At 41.4% G+C, this 12,109-nt stretch overlaps 1 protein-coding gene across 12 annotated transcripts in view; it reads right to left on the reverse strand.

Annotated features, from left to right (window-relative positions):
• The window catches only part of CADM1 (cell adhesion molecule 1), a 181,708-nt gene that overhangs the window by 21,900 nt on the left and 147,699 nt on the right, over positions 1-12,109 (reverse strand). For 7 of the 12 annotated variants that reach the window (XM_066981388.1, XM_066981386.1, XM_066981381.1 and 4 more), the window contains exon 8: positions 10,551-10,622. The exons of the other annotated variants lie outside the window; for them this stretch is intronic. In XM_066981388.1, coding sequence (XP_066837489.1) covers positions 10,551-10,622 — 72 coding nt within the window. The remainder of the gene's footprint in view (positions 1-10,550; positions 10,623-12,109) is intronic. 12 annotated transcript variants of the gene reach the window in all.

Consider the following 12,109-nt stretch of genomic DNA (forward strand, 5'->3'; position numbering starts at 1 on the left):
ACCATTGGGTCTGAATCACACGTCATTCATGTTATCTAGAGTCCAATTATTTAGATAATGAGAAACTCAACTCTCATCTGGTTCTACATATCCTCCTCCTGTTTGCTAGGACCTATCAGTTGCTCTTATTAGACAGACTTGTTGGCTGCTTGCTCTAATAGTCTGGCTCTTCAGAATATAACCATAACTTTGTGAATACCTATCAACACTCTTAAACTGACAATAAAGCCCAGATGTGGTAATTCACAGCAAAGACAGGGCTTCACAGAACTCTGCTTGGTTTGATGCAGGCAATGTCTAAATGAAGCGCTCTACCGCATGCTTTGTGAACTAGCCTGGAACTTCAGTTTTGTAGCAACAATGGACAATTCACATTGGTGTTTCTGCTAATTAACTGCTGTCTGGAGAACCCTAGGAAGGGTAGCCTTCCTGCACATTCAGAAAAAGCAGTGGAAAAGTGAGGACCCATTCCTTTTTAATTTAGCTGAGGACAGCCCTAGTCTGGTTTTCTGAAGCACCAATGAGGACAAGAATCATACAAGGAATACACAATGCTTACAGATACAAGGTCTACATGCTTTAATTATAAAAGCAAAACAAATAAACCCTGCACAATTTAACAAACTACACCAAAATTTGCATAACAGATTATCAAGCTGTCATTAGCCTGTTTCCACTGCCAACATATACTGTTCTCATCTTGGCAATCAAATCTAACACACACTTAAATATGCTAGCATTTGTTCTCCTGCTGGGAACTCTGGTGGAGGCTGCAAGGGAAGCCTTCCAAAGCACAGATGAGAACAAGACTGGGACTCTTCTTTGTTTCTGAGTAGCAATCCTCAAATAATGCCTCATTTTAACCAAGCAAATGGTGAAGGGGAAAATGGTGGTGAAGGTGAGGGGGGAAGTTGTGTTTAGAAAGGATTATAAAACTGAGTATTAATTCCTGAGATAGCATCTTGGCATCTATAAATAGTCTCAATTTACTGTCTTCCTGAAATAAAAAAAAAGTTATGTCAGCTTTTACACTAAATAGAAAATCTGCTGAAAGCAAACTCGTATTCACGTGCTGGAAGAGATATTAGTCAAGAAACAGTGCAAACTGGACAGTGCATCTCGCTTCCCCATCTGGGGACAGAGACCAACAGGTTACAAAAAATAAAGTTCTCAAGCAGTTGTAAGTGCGAACAAATATCCAAGTCAAACAACATGTTGGCTGCAGCTGGAATGACAAAGTTATGATTAGCAAATGGTTTGGATGATTGCAATAGGAAACACAGACCAGTTAAAGTTTAGAATGAATTGTCTGGAAGTCCAGTTCAATCCCAGAGTCTTCTTTGAGAACGATTGTAAATACACAGTGCTCCAAAGAGGAATAATCTCACATTAAAATAAAGCAGAGGATACACTCCAACACACACACACTACTACAGCAGTTGCATTACAAAGGAGAGAAAAATTGCCATCATTGCTTTGGTATGAAATTAATGAATATATGTAGAACTGTGCATGCGCCAAGCTCCATCGCTGTTCTGCCTTATGTAAGAAGGAATATCCCAGGCCCTGCAATGTTGCTGCTAAGACAACCCAGAATTTTAAGACAGATTGGCTAACTTTAAACCTTTTTTTTTTTTTTTTTTTTTTAGAAAAGGATCTTTATATGCCAGACCAGACATACAGAACTCCGGTGATCAGACTTCTGCCCCAGACCCTAGATGAAAAATCATCTCTCCTCTCCTCATGTATGGAGTGACAAGGAAGTACTTGATATGCTTCTGACTTAACACAGGTTTAGCAAAGCCAGTGAAAGACTTTGCCATCACCAAAAAGCACCGTTCTGGTTGTGAGTGACAGGTGTGAACTGCAGTCACACAGTCGCACAAAGCTGATGCATATCATTTCAAATGAGTTGGTGCTGAACCAGGGCTGTTTTACAAGATGTGGCCAAGCAGAGAGGATGAAGAAAAGCAGAGAAACAAAGAAGTTCCATGTGGCACTTTTGACCTTAAGATGAAGATGAAACAGACAAGGCTTCTTTTCCTGATTTCAATCAGGAATACTCAACAAAAGTTGCTCTATGTAGAAGTATAACCAATGTAACGGTCTTTCAAAATCTACCTGTATGTAAGTTCACTAGAGGACTGATTCATAATTAAACAGGGGAGCCAAAATAGAACTACTGGCCTCCATAAAGCTCCACTTTTCACTTAATAATGATTTCTTTTTAGTATCATTGGTAAGAACAGACTTTACTGTGGCCAGCTCTTGAACGAGGAGAGTCACATACACTGTGCTGTGATACAGATGGTGGCATCTGCCAAACAAGAAAACTCGGGCAACACCCAACTTTTACGCATTCACCGCTTTGTTAAGTAGCTACACAGCCACACACACACACATATCTGCATGCATTTATGAAATTACTGCACAAAAGCATCTGGGCAACATTTAATTGAGTTACAAGCTCCACTGTTATGCCTTCTAATTTTTTCAAATGGATTGTCTCCAACTTAAAACTGTTGGCTGAGTGTGACAGACTGGGCCTTTAAACCAGTCTGTAATTAGTCCACAGCCTTGAACAGAATGAGCACGATGGAGAAAATTAAAACCCTAGTAGCTAAATTAAATGCACAAACTTGAATGCTTATTTTCTTTCTTCAATTGAACTGCAGTGCTACAGCCTTAGAGAAATACACTGATACATTGGAGCTTAACAACACACAGCTATTGCAAAGAGCATTACAGCAGCACCTAATCAAAATAACAGCAAAACACACATTTCATATAAAGCTTTTTTTTTTTCCCACTTTCAATAGATATTAATAAAGTATGAATATCTACTTGGTAACTTGACCACTGACTTATGGAGCTCTTATTCTTTCTGATTTTCTAGACTACTTCAGATTTAGTTACCAGGACAAGCACAGATCCCTTCACAGTACTGTTTTCACAGCAACCTTAGGTATCAGTGTTCTGTACTATAAACAGAAGATTTCTGCTTTATTTCAAACCTTCAAGGCAAATAAAAAAAACCCCTATGCAAATCCTCCTAATTTCCACTGACCTGTAACACCTGTTAGACATTAACAGTCGTGTTACCTTTCAGCTACGTTGTGACACAGTTGTCTGAGGGGCAAAAGAGCTTAAAAATCCCCACAAAGTGAAAAACCACAGCAGTCCTTCCTGTCTCCAAATATCTCAGAAGGATGGATGAAAATGTACTCTGCATTATGATCCTATATGACGGACCTCTGTAAAGCGATTCCAGCTTGTGCTGAAAGCTTTTGTATATGGGCATGTTGCAATGCACCCCAGAGACAATTTGATTTGCAGAGCAGATGTTTCACAAAAATAATCACAATCTGTATGGAAGCTGTGTGTGACAAGAACAAAAATATTCCTAAATCAGTGCTGCAGCTCAGGCTATGCCTCCCTATGTTTTTCCAGCAAGCTCTAAAAGAATTTTGTTTTTTATTTAAATCCTGACCTCCTGAATATAGTGCAAAGGACCTTTACAGACCCAGCTGCAACTTCATCCAGCGGCCAACACCAACTTATTCAGGCTCAGGCATTCACCCACGCCGCCCTGCTGGCACTGGCCTGGCAGCACCTTGTGTCCAAAAAGCTGGCCCACCACGCTGCGGCATACGAAACCTGTGCAAACATTGCCCCTGTCTGTACTCCACCCATGCTCAGCTCAAGGTGTCCCAGGGGATGGGGTGTCCTGTGCATGGCTCCCTCCTGCCCTCGCTTTCCTGAAGATACAAGTTTTCGGCAGGACACAAGGATGGTTTCTGCATCGCTTTCACTGCATTATCACTCGTAACACCAGGCGTGACAGTACCGTGTCTGCTACTGACTGTAAGAGGTACCAAAAGACTGGATTTTATTTTATTTTTAACAGGCCTGTGAGTTATTCTCTCTTCCTTTATTCCTTTTAATGTGGTCACATACCGGATGAAAATGTCAGAAGAGTGCAGTATCATCTGTAAATTAACTTGACATTTTACCAGGGACATGCAGAAGCTTCAGCTAAAAGCAAAAGCTAAGCAATAAATAATTTGGGGAAGCAAATCACCACACCAAGTCTCCATGCAGCCAGCCCCAGGAGGCAGGCGGCACCTGGCCCCACACGAGTCTCCCCCTGGGGCTGCCGGCACCACGACCGCTCTGAACAGGGCAGGGGCGAAAGCACCCAAGGAGGACGTGTGCGGCCCGCACAGTCAGGCTGGAGCCGACCACAACCATCCTTTTAATCCGACAGGGGAACAGACACGCTTGCTATTTACGATGAAACTCTATGTGAACACCACCACCAGAAACAAACACAAGCAACCATACCTGATCAGATATAAAGCCTGCGATGCTGCTAGTGCACATCTACTTCAGTAATCCCCACGTTGCCTCTTCACCTCCTACAAACCTGCTACAAGGTAATTTGAGCAAAGAATGGCTTTTATTGCATTCTTCCCACCCACTACCTTTTTGGATTAGTGTTGGAATAAATCCCATACAACTGTAGTTTTTCCACACAACCAGATGTAATCAGAAAATAAAAAAACTTCTGCTAAGGATAAAATAATCATTATCCTCATTTTAAAGAAGTTTTCTGGCATGTGAATTCATGACCTGAAAATGTCACACCATTTCTTTTTCAATAATTTAAGATTTCTATATATTATTACTTCTTAGGTAGCTAATATGGTATGAAAACGTGTTTTTTATATGGACCATACAGAACTGGCATCTACACAGCCTTTGTCAAGTAGACACAAAGGATCTCCACCCTCATTCACTTCCAGTAGGGTAATGCATGGCCCCCATGGGCAAAAAGGAGAGCTCAGCCAATACATGAGACTTGTTAAGATGCAACATTCAGATTCAGCATCACTTAACAGTTCCTGTTGTGGAGCTTGCTGACTTTAGAACAGCTTCGAGAGAAACTGAACTTGCTTGGGCCTGCTTACAAAAAAAACCCACCATCCTGGAGGAACTTGTAGTGTTTTGACAGCACGAGCTCAGTGCTTTTCAGTGGATCTCATCAGGGGGCACGAGCATTCTTGGGAATTTTTAAACCAGAACCACTGCCTGCAATGCCTCAGCCCCCTGAACATGCACACCTGTTACTGCATATTCTAAGGGATATTTGGTTTTAAAATAGGGTTTAAAACTGCACTAAAGACATGCAATAGTCACATCTGCCAACTTGGCACTGTTGCAAGATGGACAGCCCGGGCTTCACAGAATCAATAGCACCCAATGCAAGGCTTGAAATACTGGTAACGTGCATGCATGTTGCACCCTCAGGTCTCCACTAGAACGGTTGCCAAGACACCTGCAAGATCTAGAGAAAGTGTGACAAATGCAAATTTGGATGTACAGGTAATTCTGTAGATCCTGGGGTGTGGAAGTGTATGTGCTAGGCAAGTCCAGAAGGCAGCAAAAGAGTGTTTGAAATGGCAGGCTAAAACACTCCATTCTTCCTTATGCCAAAGATGAGGGCTTGGTTATTATTAAGAACCTTTATCTCCCAGGAAACAACAGCTGTCCAAAACCACTATTTCAAGTAACAACTCTGGGGGTAATTCAAATTATGCCGTTTGCTCTGCTGTATCATATTGTACATCTTAATGAACAAAGCCACAAGGACAATTTGAACTGATAAAAAAGGGCTTGCCGGTGATAACAGCTGAAACACCAAAGGATGGTCAGAATATCAATGCAGTTGGAGGATATACTAAAAAGATCAAAATGTCACGCAGGAAATCTTTTCAAGCACCTACACTGAAGCAAAGCAACAGTGACAGAGGAAAAGCTTTAAAGGTCGTGCTGTTTTGGAAACTTCACCGCTGTTCAGCTTTTCCTTCTCCTGGAAGAAAGAAGTATGTTAGCTTTTCAGAGTTTAGCTGTGATCTTCCCCCAAACCTCCGTGCCACAATACTACTTTATCAGCTCAGCATGCCTTTGCAGGTCAAGTCTACAGCAGCGCTGGTACAGCATTTTGATTTGTCAAGCAACAGCAGCTGCTAAAGGCACCCTGTGCTCTACACAGTGACTTCAGGGGGCTAGGGAGGGATTGTGAGCACAGCCCGGAGCTCACTGCACCCCCAAGGCTGGGGAATAATGACCACGTTACATCATATACCTACACGTTGCATTACTTGCCCTCTCCTGTTTGCTGCACCTATTGCTCTGGCTTGTATTTGCTGAACAGTGTCTATCATCACTCAGAGATAAACTCTTTGAGGCAGAATTGCATTTCCCTGTCATGTCTGAACACAGTTAGAATAGAAATACTGTATGTAAGCAAGTACAAAAGATGTCTGTTGTTGGAAGCTGCTCAAAATGAGTAACTTACCATGCATGTGGAGTAGCAAATGTAGCCCTTTGAGATTGTTCTGTTAGATAACTTGTTCTGGCTTCATTTTTCCCTGCTAAAGCTATCTCCAATAACTCAAAAAGAATAATTCCAATAAAATTTTCTATGGGCATCTAAAAACACGAGCTTTGGACATAAGAATTTGTTTCAGTGCAGGTCTCTTCTCTCCATTCCTCCTCCCCCCTCCCCCTTTTTTTTCCTGATTAAATCAAAAATTTGTTTTTCAAAACTAGTCTGTGGCTTCAGGGGACACAAACTAGGCCAGAATTATACCAGAAATGGGGAGTGGATGGGTGGGGGAGACAATGGTGAAAGAACATAGATTTAAAACTCTCCTCATCCTAAGCAAATGTTTTTAACCTGGCTGGAAGATTACTCGCACCTTGCCTGCTGGCGGAAACAAAAAACGCTCCCATCTGCTAACAAAGCCATTACGCCACAGTAGAATATTTCAACAGTTTGGTGATGACAGGAATTAAGTTATCAATTGTCTCTTGAGGCTTTAAAAAGTGTTTCAACACTGCTATGCTATGTAATTCTAAAGATTATGTTAATTTGACCTGATTTTTTTCATCTACAAAATCTCCTACCTATTGAGAGAAGTACATTTCCAGGCTTCGTACCGCCTGGCAGTAGAAGCCCGCATGACCAGCAGCAGCTACTAACGTTCAGTGCAGGCTGGAAGCAGGAGTTAATTTTGCCACCCGTTCATCAGACCTGGCCACCCAGCCACACACGGCGGGCTGCCTGCTGCCTGCAGGAGCTCTGACCAAAGAGCCCGGCTGTGTGACCTTTAATCCGGGGCAGGAGGAGCATACATTACACCCCACCAGTGCAGCTTTCAGCGTAAGATAAATACAGCCACAGCTGCCTGCCAAAGATGCAGTAACATCCAAAGACGGGGATTTTAGAAAGTTGTCCTGGCATACTGGTTTGGTGACTACTAAAAAGGTAAAATTCTTCACAGCATCATCCACTTCGCTGGAGTACAGGCACGTCACTTGGTTAATACGTACAGAAAACATACATATGCACGTTTATGCACAAAGAAGTGAGGCTAAATGTTAACTCTTCTTTGTGAGAAATGCTATTAACTTGTGGGCAGAACACGTGAGGGCACATTTTAAGAAGGTTCAGCATTGCAACAGTGTCAGGAAAGAATACAGAAATCTCTCTTATCAGCTTCTTGTTAGCAAATCTTCTTCCTACATACCACAAGCACTAACTGCTGGTATCAATGAATAATTGTAGATGTTCATTACATTTCTTGTAATAGCCTTGTCAGTAGTTCAAAACCAATACTGAAATTCATCAAGGAGGTGACTGAACCTGTCCAGGTTTTGCCAACAGGAGGTCAGCAAGCTTGTAGATTCTCCATCATTGCAAATAAAGATGTGAGGAAAGCATAGGCCAGTCACACGCACCTGAAACCAAAATACTTCTGCTAGGCTGACAAAAAAGCAACCCACAATTCTGCTCGTAAAGGAAATAAAGAACTGCGGTCAATGAATCTTAGTAGTGTGCACTGAATCATTTTTCAATTTAGTCATACTTCCTTATAGCGTAACAACCTCAAAAAGGGTAGTGCTGAGCCTGCGTTCAGGGAAACGGTTTGCTCTGATGGAAAGTTACCCAGGAGGAATAGCTGGGGAAGTATCAGGTCAGAAAGCCCTCGCTTCCTGAAAGACCATCATTAACATGGAGTAATGTCTTCTCAGGACAAGAACCCACAGTGCTAAGCTCAAGAGTGGAAGAGTAAGGAGCAGGGATTTAACCTTCACGGATGCACACGCCCAGGCGTTTGATCACTGACAGCGACCAGATGGTGACAACTCACCTACTGCACCCGGGAACATCGTGTTGCTAGCTCCCTCAAAGGCTAAGGAAATCCTGGGATCCTCGTATGTCTGAAGAAGTAGTAGGAACTAAATTTATATTACGAGGGCTAATGTTTGAATGCTGGATGGGAAATATTATAAGGGGAAACAGGCTCGAGAGGAAAGTGTAAGAAATTATTCAAACTAAAGAGAAAATGGAGTTTCCTCACATTTTAAGGCAGAGTCAGTGGTGCTCTGGTGCACTGCAGTTATGGATGTACACAGGGGACTGAGGAAAAAGTCTGGGTGAAGAAGAATAGGTTAGAAAAGCCTGTATTCTCCATGTTCAAAGCAAACTTCCGTGGGATGACTTCAAAAATGGTTTCTTACAGCTTTGGATAGGGTCTCGGTAAGCACCTGGCTTTAGTCATGAGGGTGCTGAGCCAGGTCCTGGGGAAGTGCAGGACACCACTGACTTGTCAGCAAGGCAGAAACCCACCCCGCTGTGCCCAGTGCCACGGCTGAGCCACACGGTGACAGCAGGAAGAACGTACCTACGTTCTCACCCAACTCAGGCAGGAGTCTAGACGACAGCCCTGTTCGATTTCAAGGAGAATCCACCTCCCCTTCTTGTTTTTAACAGAAAAAAAAGTTAGAAAACTACTGCAGAGGAGAGCTTAGAAGCCTAGAGGATACTTAAAATTCACAAACAAGTTGCAATGATTGCAGCAGAAGAGCAAGCAATAATACTGCTGTTTATTATTAACAACTACTACTTCAGAGTTTGAAATAGCAGGTGAGGTTGGCACACACTTTTACAGCAAGTCCTCAGGTGATCCCTGAAATGACAGGCTGATAATAACTCAGTTCCAGGGAAAAGGACAATTGTTAATGTTAGCAGGCACTGACATAAACATGATGGGGTCAATCAAGCATCAAGACAAGTTCTTCCTTTTAGCCTTCTATAATTCACTGAAAGCATTAACAAATTACTGTAAAACAAAAGAGAACTGTATGCATGTTTCTTTACACTGACAGACACTGGACCAAGTTTCTCTGCAAAAGGCTCTTAAAGAGACACTGAAATAATAACGTTTGAGAACTATTCTGAAATGAAAATCGGTTAAGAGATTAAAAGCGGAACTGAAATAAAGTGACTAAATCGCAAAATGGGGAAGTGTTCACTGCAGAGTGCCTCAAGCATCCGAACCTGGGTGCCTGGAGTTCAATATTATTAATAGCCACCTGGAAAGAGGAAGACAGAAAATGGCAAAGTCCAGACAACACAATGGTATATGGAAGACAGCGCACAGAAAGTGCATATTAAGGCACTTTGGAAGGAAGACTTCAATTGCTTGTCCATGCTAGTGGAGTCTGATTTGGTTGCAAAAAACCTCAGAAGGAAAAAGCCACAAAATGCCCTGAACAGGACAGTTAGAATCAGCTGAGCAAAATCATAAAAGCAAATAAAATGTGACGGTATTTACAAAGTGGATGGTTTAGAGCAACAATAAACATTATACCATTAGCTATTCAATGGTCCATTCTCACCTGCAGTTTGTCACTTCTACCTCAAGAAAAAAAAAATAGAAAAGAAAAAAAAAGGCAAAAGCAGCAGTTGAAAAAGAAAACATCAGAAAAATGACAATGCAAATGAATACAGAGAAATTAGAAAGGGCTTTCTTATGAGAGGAGAAAGTTGGGTCTAGTGAGGAAATATGATGCATGTGTGTAAAACAGAGGTGTCTCATGATCACCTGGTTGCTTCTGTTCGTCTTTTCTTACCAGATAGGCATAAAGCTAAATTCTAAAAGCCAGCTCTTCAAAAAGGTCCCTACAGATACTTTTTGACTCAATAAAAAAAAATAACTGGTGGAATTCATTTGTCTGTGAGACTGAGGTAGACAGCTTATTACAGAAATACAAAACACCTATGCATGAGAAAAAGCATCTCTACATTAGGTGAATTAAACCACTAAAGACCAAACTTTATGCTTCCAAGTACAAATTGCTCAGAAATTGGTACTGATGGGGTTCAGGGTGAAGCAACTCCCCGTGTTAACTGAGTTCTAAGGCTATTTATATCCTTCATTTGAAAGTACCCAGTTTTTGCCACCAGTAACTGAATTAATAGCTTTTTCTGACATGGCAATTTCCATGTTTCAGAATCACCTGCAGTAAGGACTATCCAACTCATTGAACTGCCAGATTAGGACTCGCACAGTGGGTGTATTTGAGAAAAAAAATCAAATGATTTGTTTGTTGTTTTTCCCCAGGCTTCAAGCTCTGCTTAAATACATAAAAGACAATAAACATTCAGGACATTTCCAATGGTTATGAAGGTACCATACCTGTGATGGTGGTAGGGATGGTGGTGGTAGTGGTGGTGGTTGTTGTGGGAGGAGGGATAGTTGTGGGGGGATCTGGATAAAATATAAAAAGGAAAATAATAAAAAAGCAAATTAAGAAAAAACAAGCAGAACACAACAGTGATCAATAATGATCAGAGAAAAACAAGGACGCTAAGAAGCAGCGTGGCTGTTGGGTGCCCTTCCTCCTCTAAAACCAGGTGGTGACTTTCCAGCTGGCTTTAAAGACAAAGGGCCAGATCCTCAGCAGCTGAACATCGTTTCTAGCTCAATCCGCATCGGGGAGCTATGCAGAGACATACTCTAGCTGGAGAATCTGGCCCAGAAACTCTCCCCCCCTTTTGCCTTCTACAATGCTAAACAAAATAAAAATAAACAAAACCCAGCATAAATTAGTCAATGAGAGAGAGAGAAATGGAATGGGAGAGCTGTAAGAAAAATAAACTGCACACTTTCCACAACAAAAAGAACAGTTTACATGTACAAAGAAAGACACAATGGTGCTTTGTTGTTTGTCTACATATACATTTGAAAATCCAGGTGGGAGGTTTGTGTGAGGGGCCCTGCTGTGCTTAACAGACTAAATATCAACAGCACATGAATATATCTCACTTTTTTTCCAGGGCTGTTAACTTCACTATTCTTCCTCTATGAATACACGTCAGCAGGATGTTAAAAACTACTTCAAAGATAGTAATAAATACAAAGAAATGAGAACATCATTACTAAATATCAATTTCAAGGTACAAAAAAAAAATCACCAAATCTTTTTATAAAAAAGCCGATATTTTTCTGACAATTTTATTTCAACATTCTTGGTTTTGCTCATAGTGCATCATTAATGAGAAACACCGATACTGAGATGTTTCTCTTTGTAACTAATAACCATTTCTCAGAGACACTTGACCTGCTAAGAATCAAACACTGCCACTCTTCCCAGTATTTATATTATGTACAGGGGCACATCCTCATCAAAACTATTGGGCAGGAGAAGGTAGATATGAGAAGATGTAAAAGAAAAAATATGTATCAATGCCCAGATGATCAAACTGAATGTGCTAAGTAGTCGGGAAGACTTTGAACTACAGATTCATCCTGCAATAATAGAGCATGAAACATTTCAGAGGCTTTTGATTTTAGGTTTTCTCTATAGCATGTCAACTTTTCATCACTAACACATCTGCTACTCTTTTATCTCCAAGTGAGCTCTCAGATTCCCTAATTAATACATCTGAACTTTAATTATATGCTGCACCTTTATTGTATTCCGTACAACTTCCAGAAAGTTGAGAAACATTACCTTGGAGTTCGCTTCACTGTGGAGACAGATAAAATAAAGTGGTCATTTATGCTGAGTGCCATTTTGTCCTGCTCCTAGAACTTCCTTCTTGCTCTTTGCCCAAGGCCATGCTGATGAGATGCTGCCACTTCTCCACAGTAGTAGAGATGGAACAACTGAAGTACAGGAATAAAGTCCCTGCCCTTTCATTGCGCGAGCAGAGGCAGATAATCCCAGCTCATTTCACAAACTGCACTGGGAA

Source organism: Anser cygnoides, chromosome 21 (genome assembly GCF_040182565.1).
Source record: "Anser cygnoides isolate HZ-2024a breed goose chromosome 21, Taihu_goose_T2T_genome, whole genome shotgun sequence".
Lineage (NCBI taxonomy): Eukaryota > Metazoa > Chordata > Aves > Anseriformes > Anatidae > Anser > Anser cygnoides.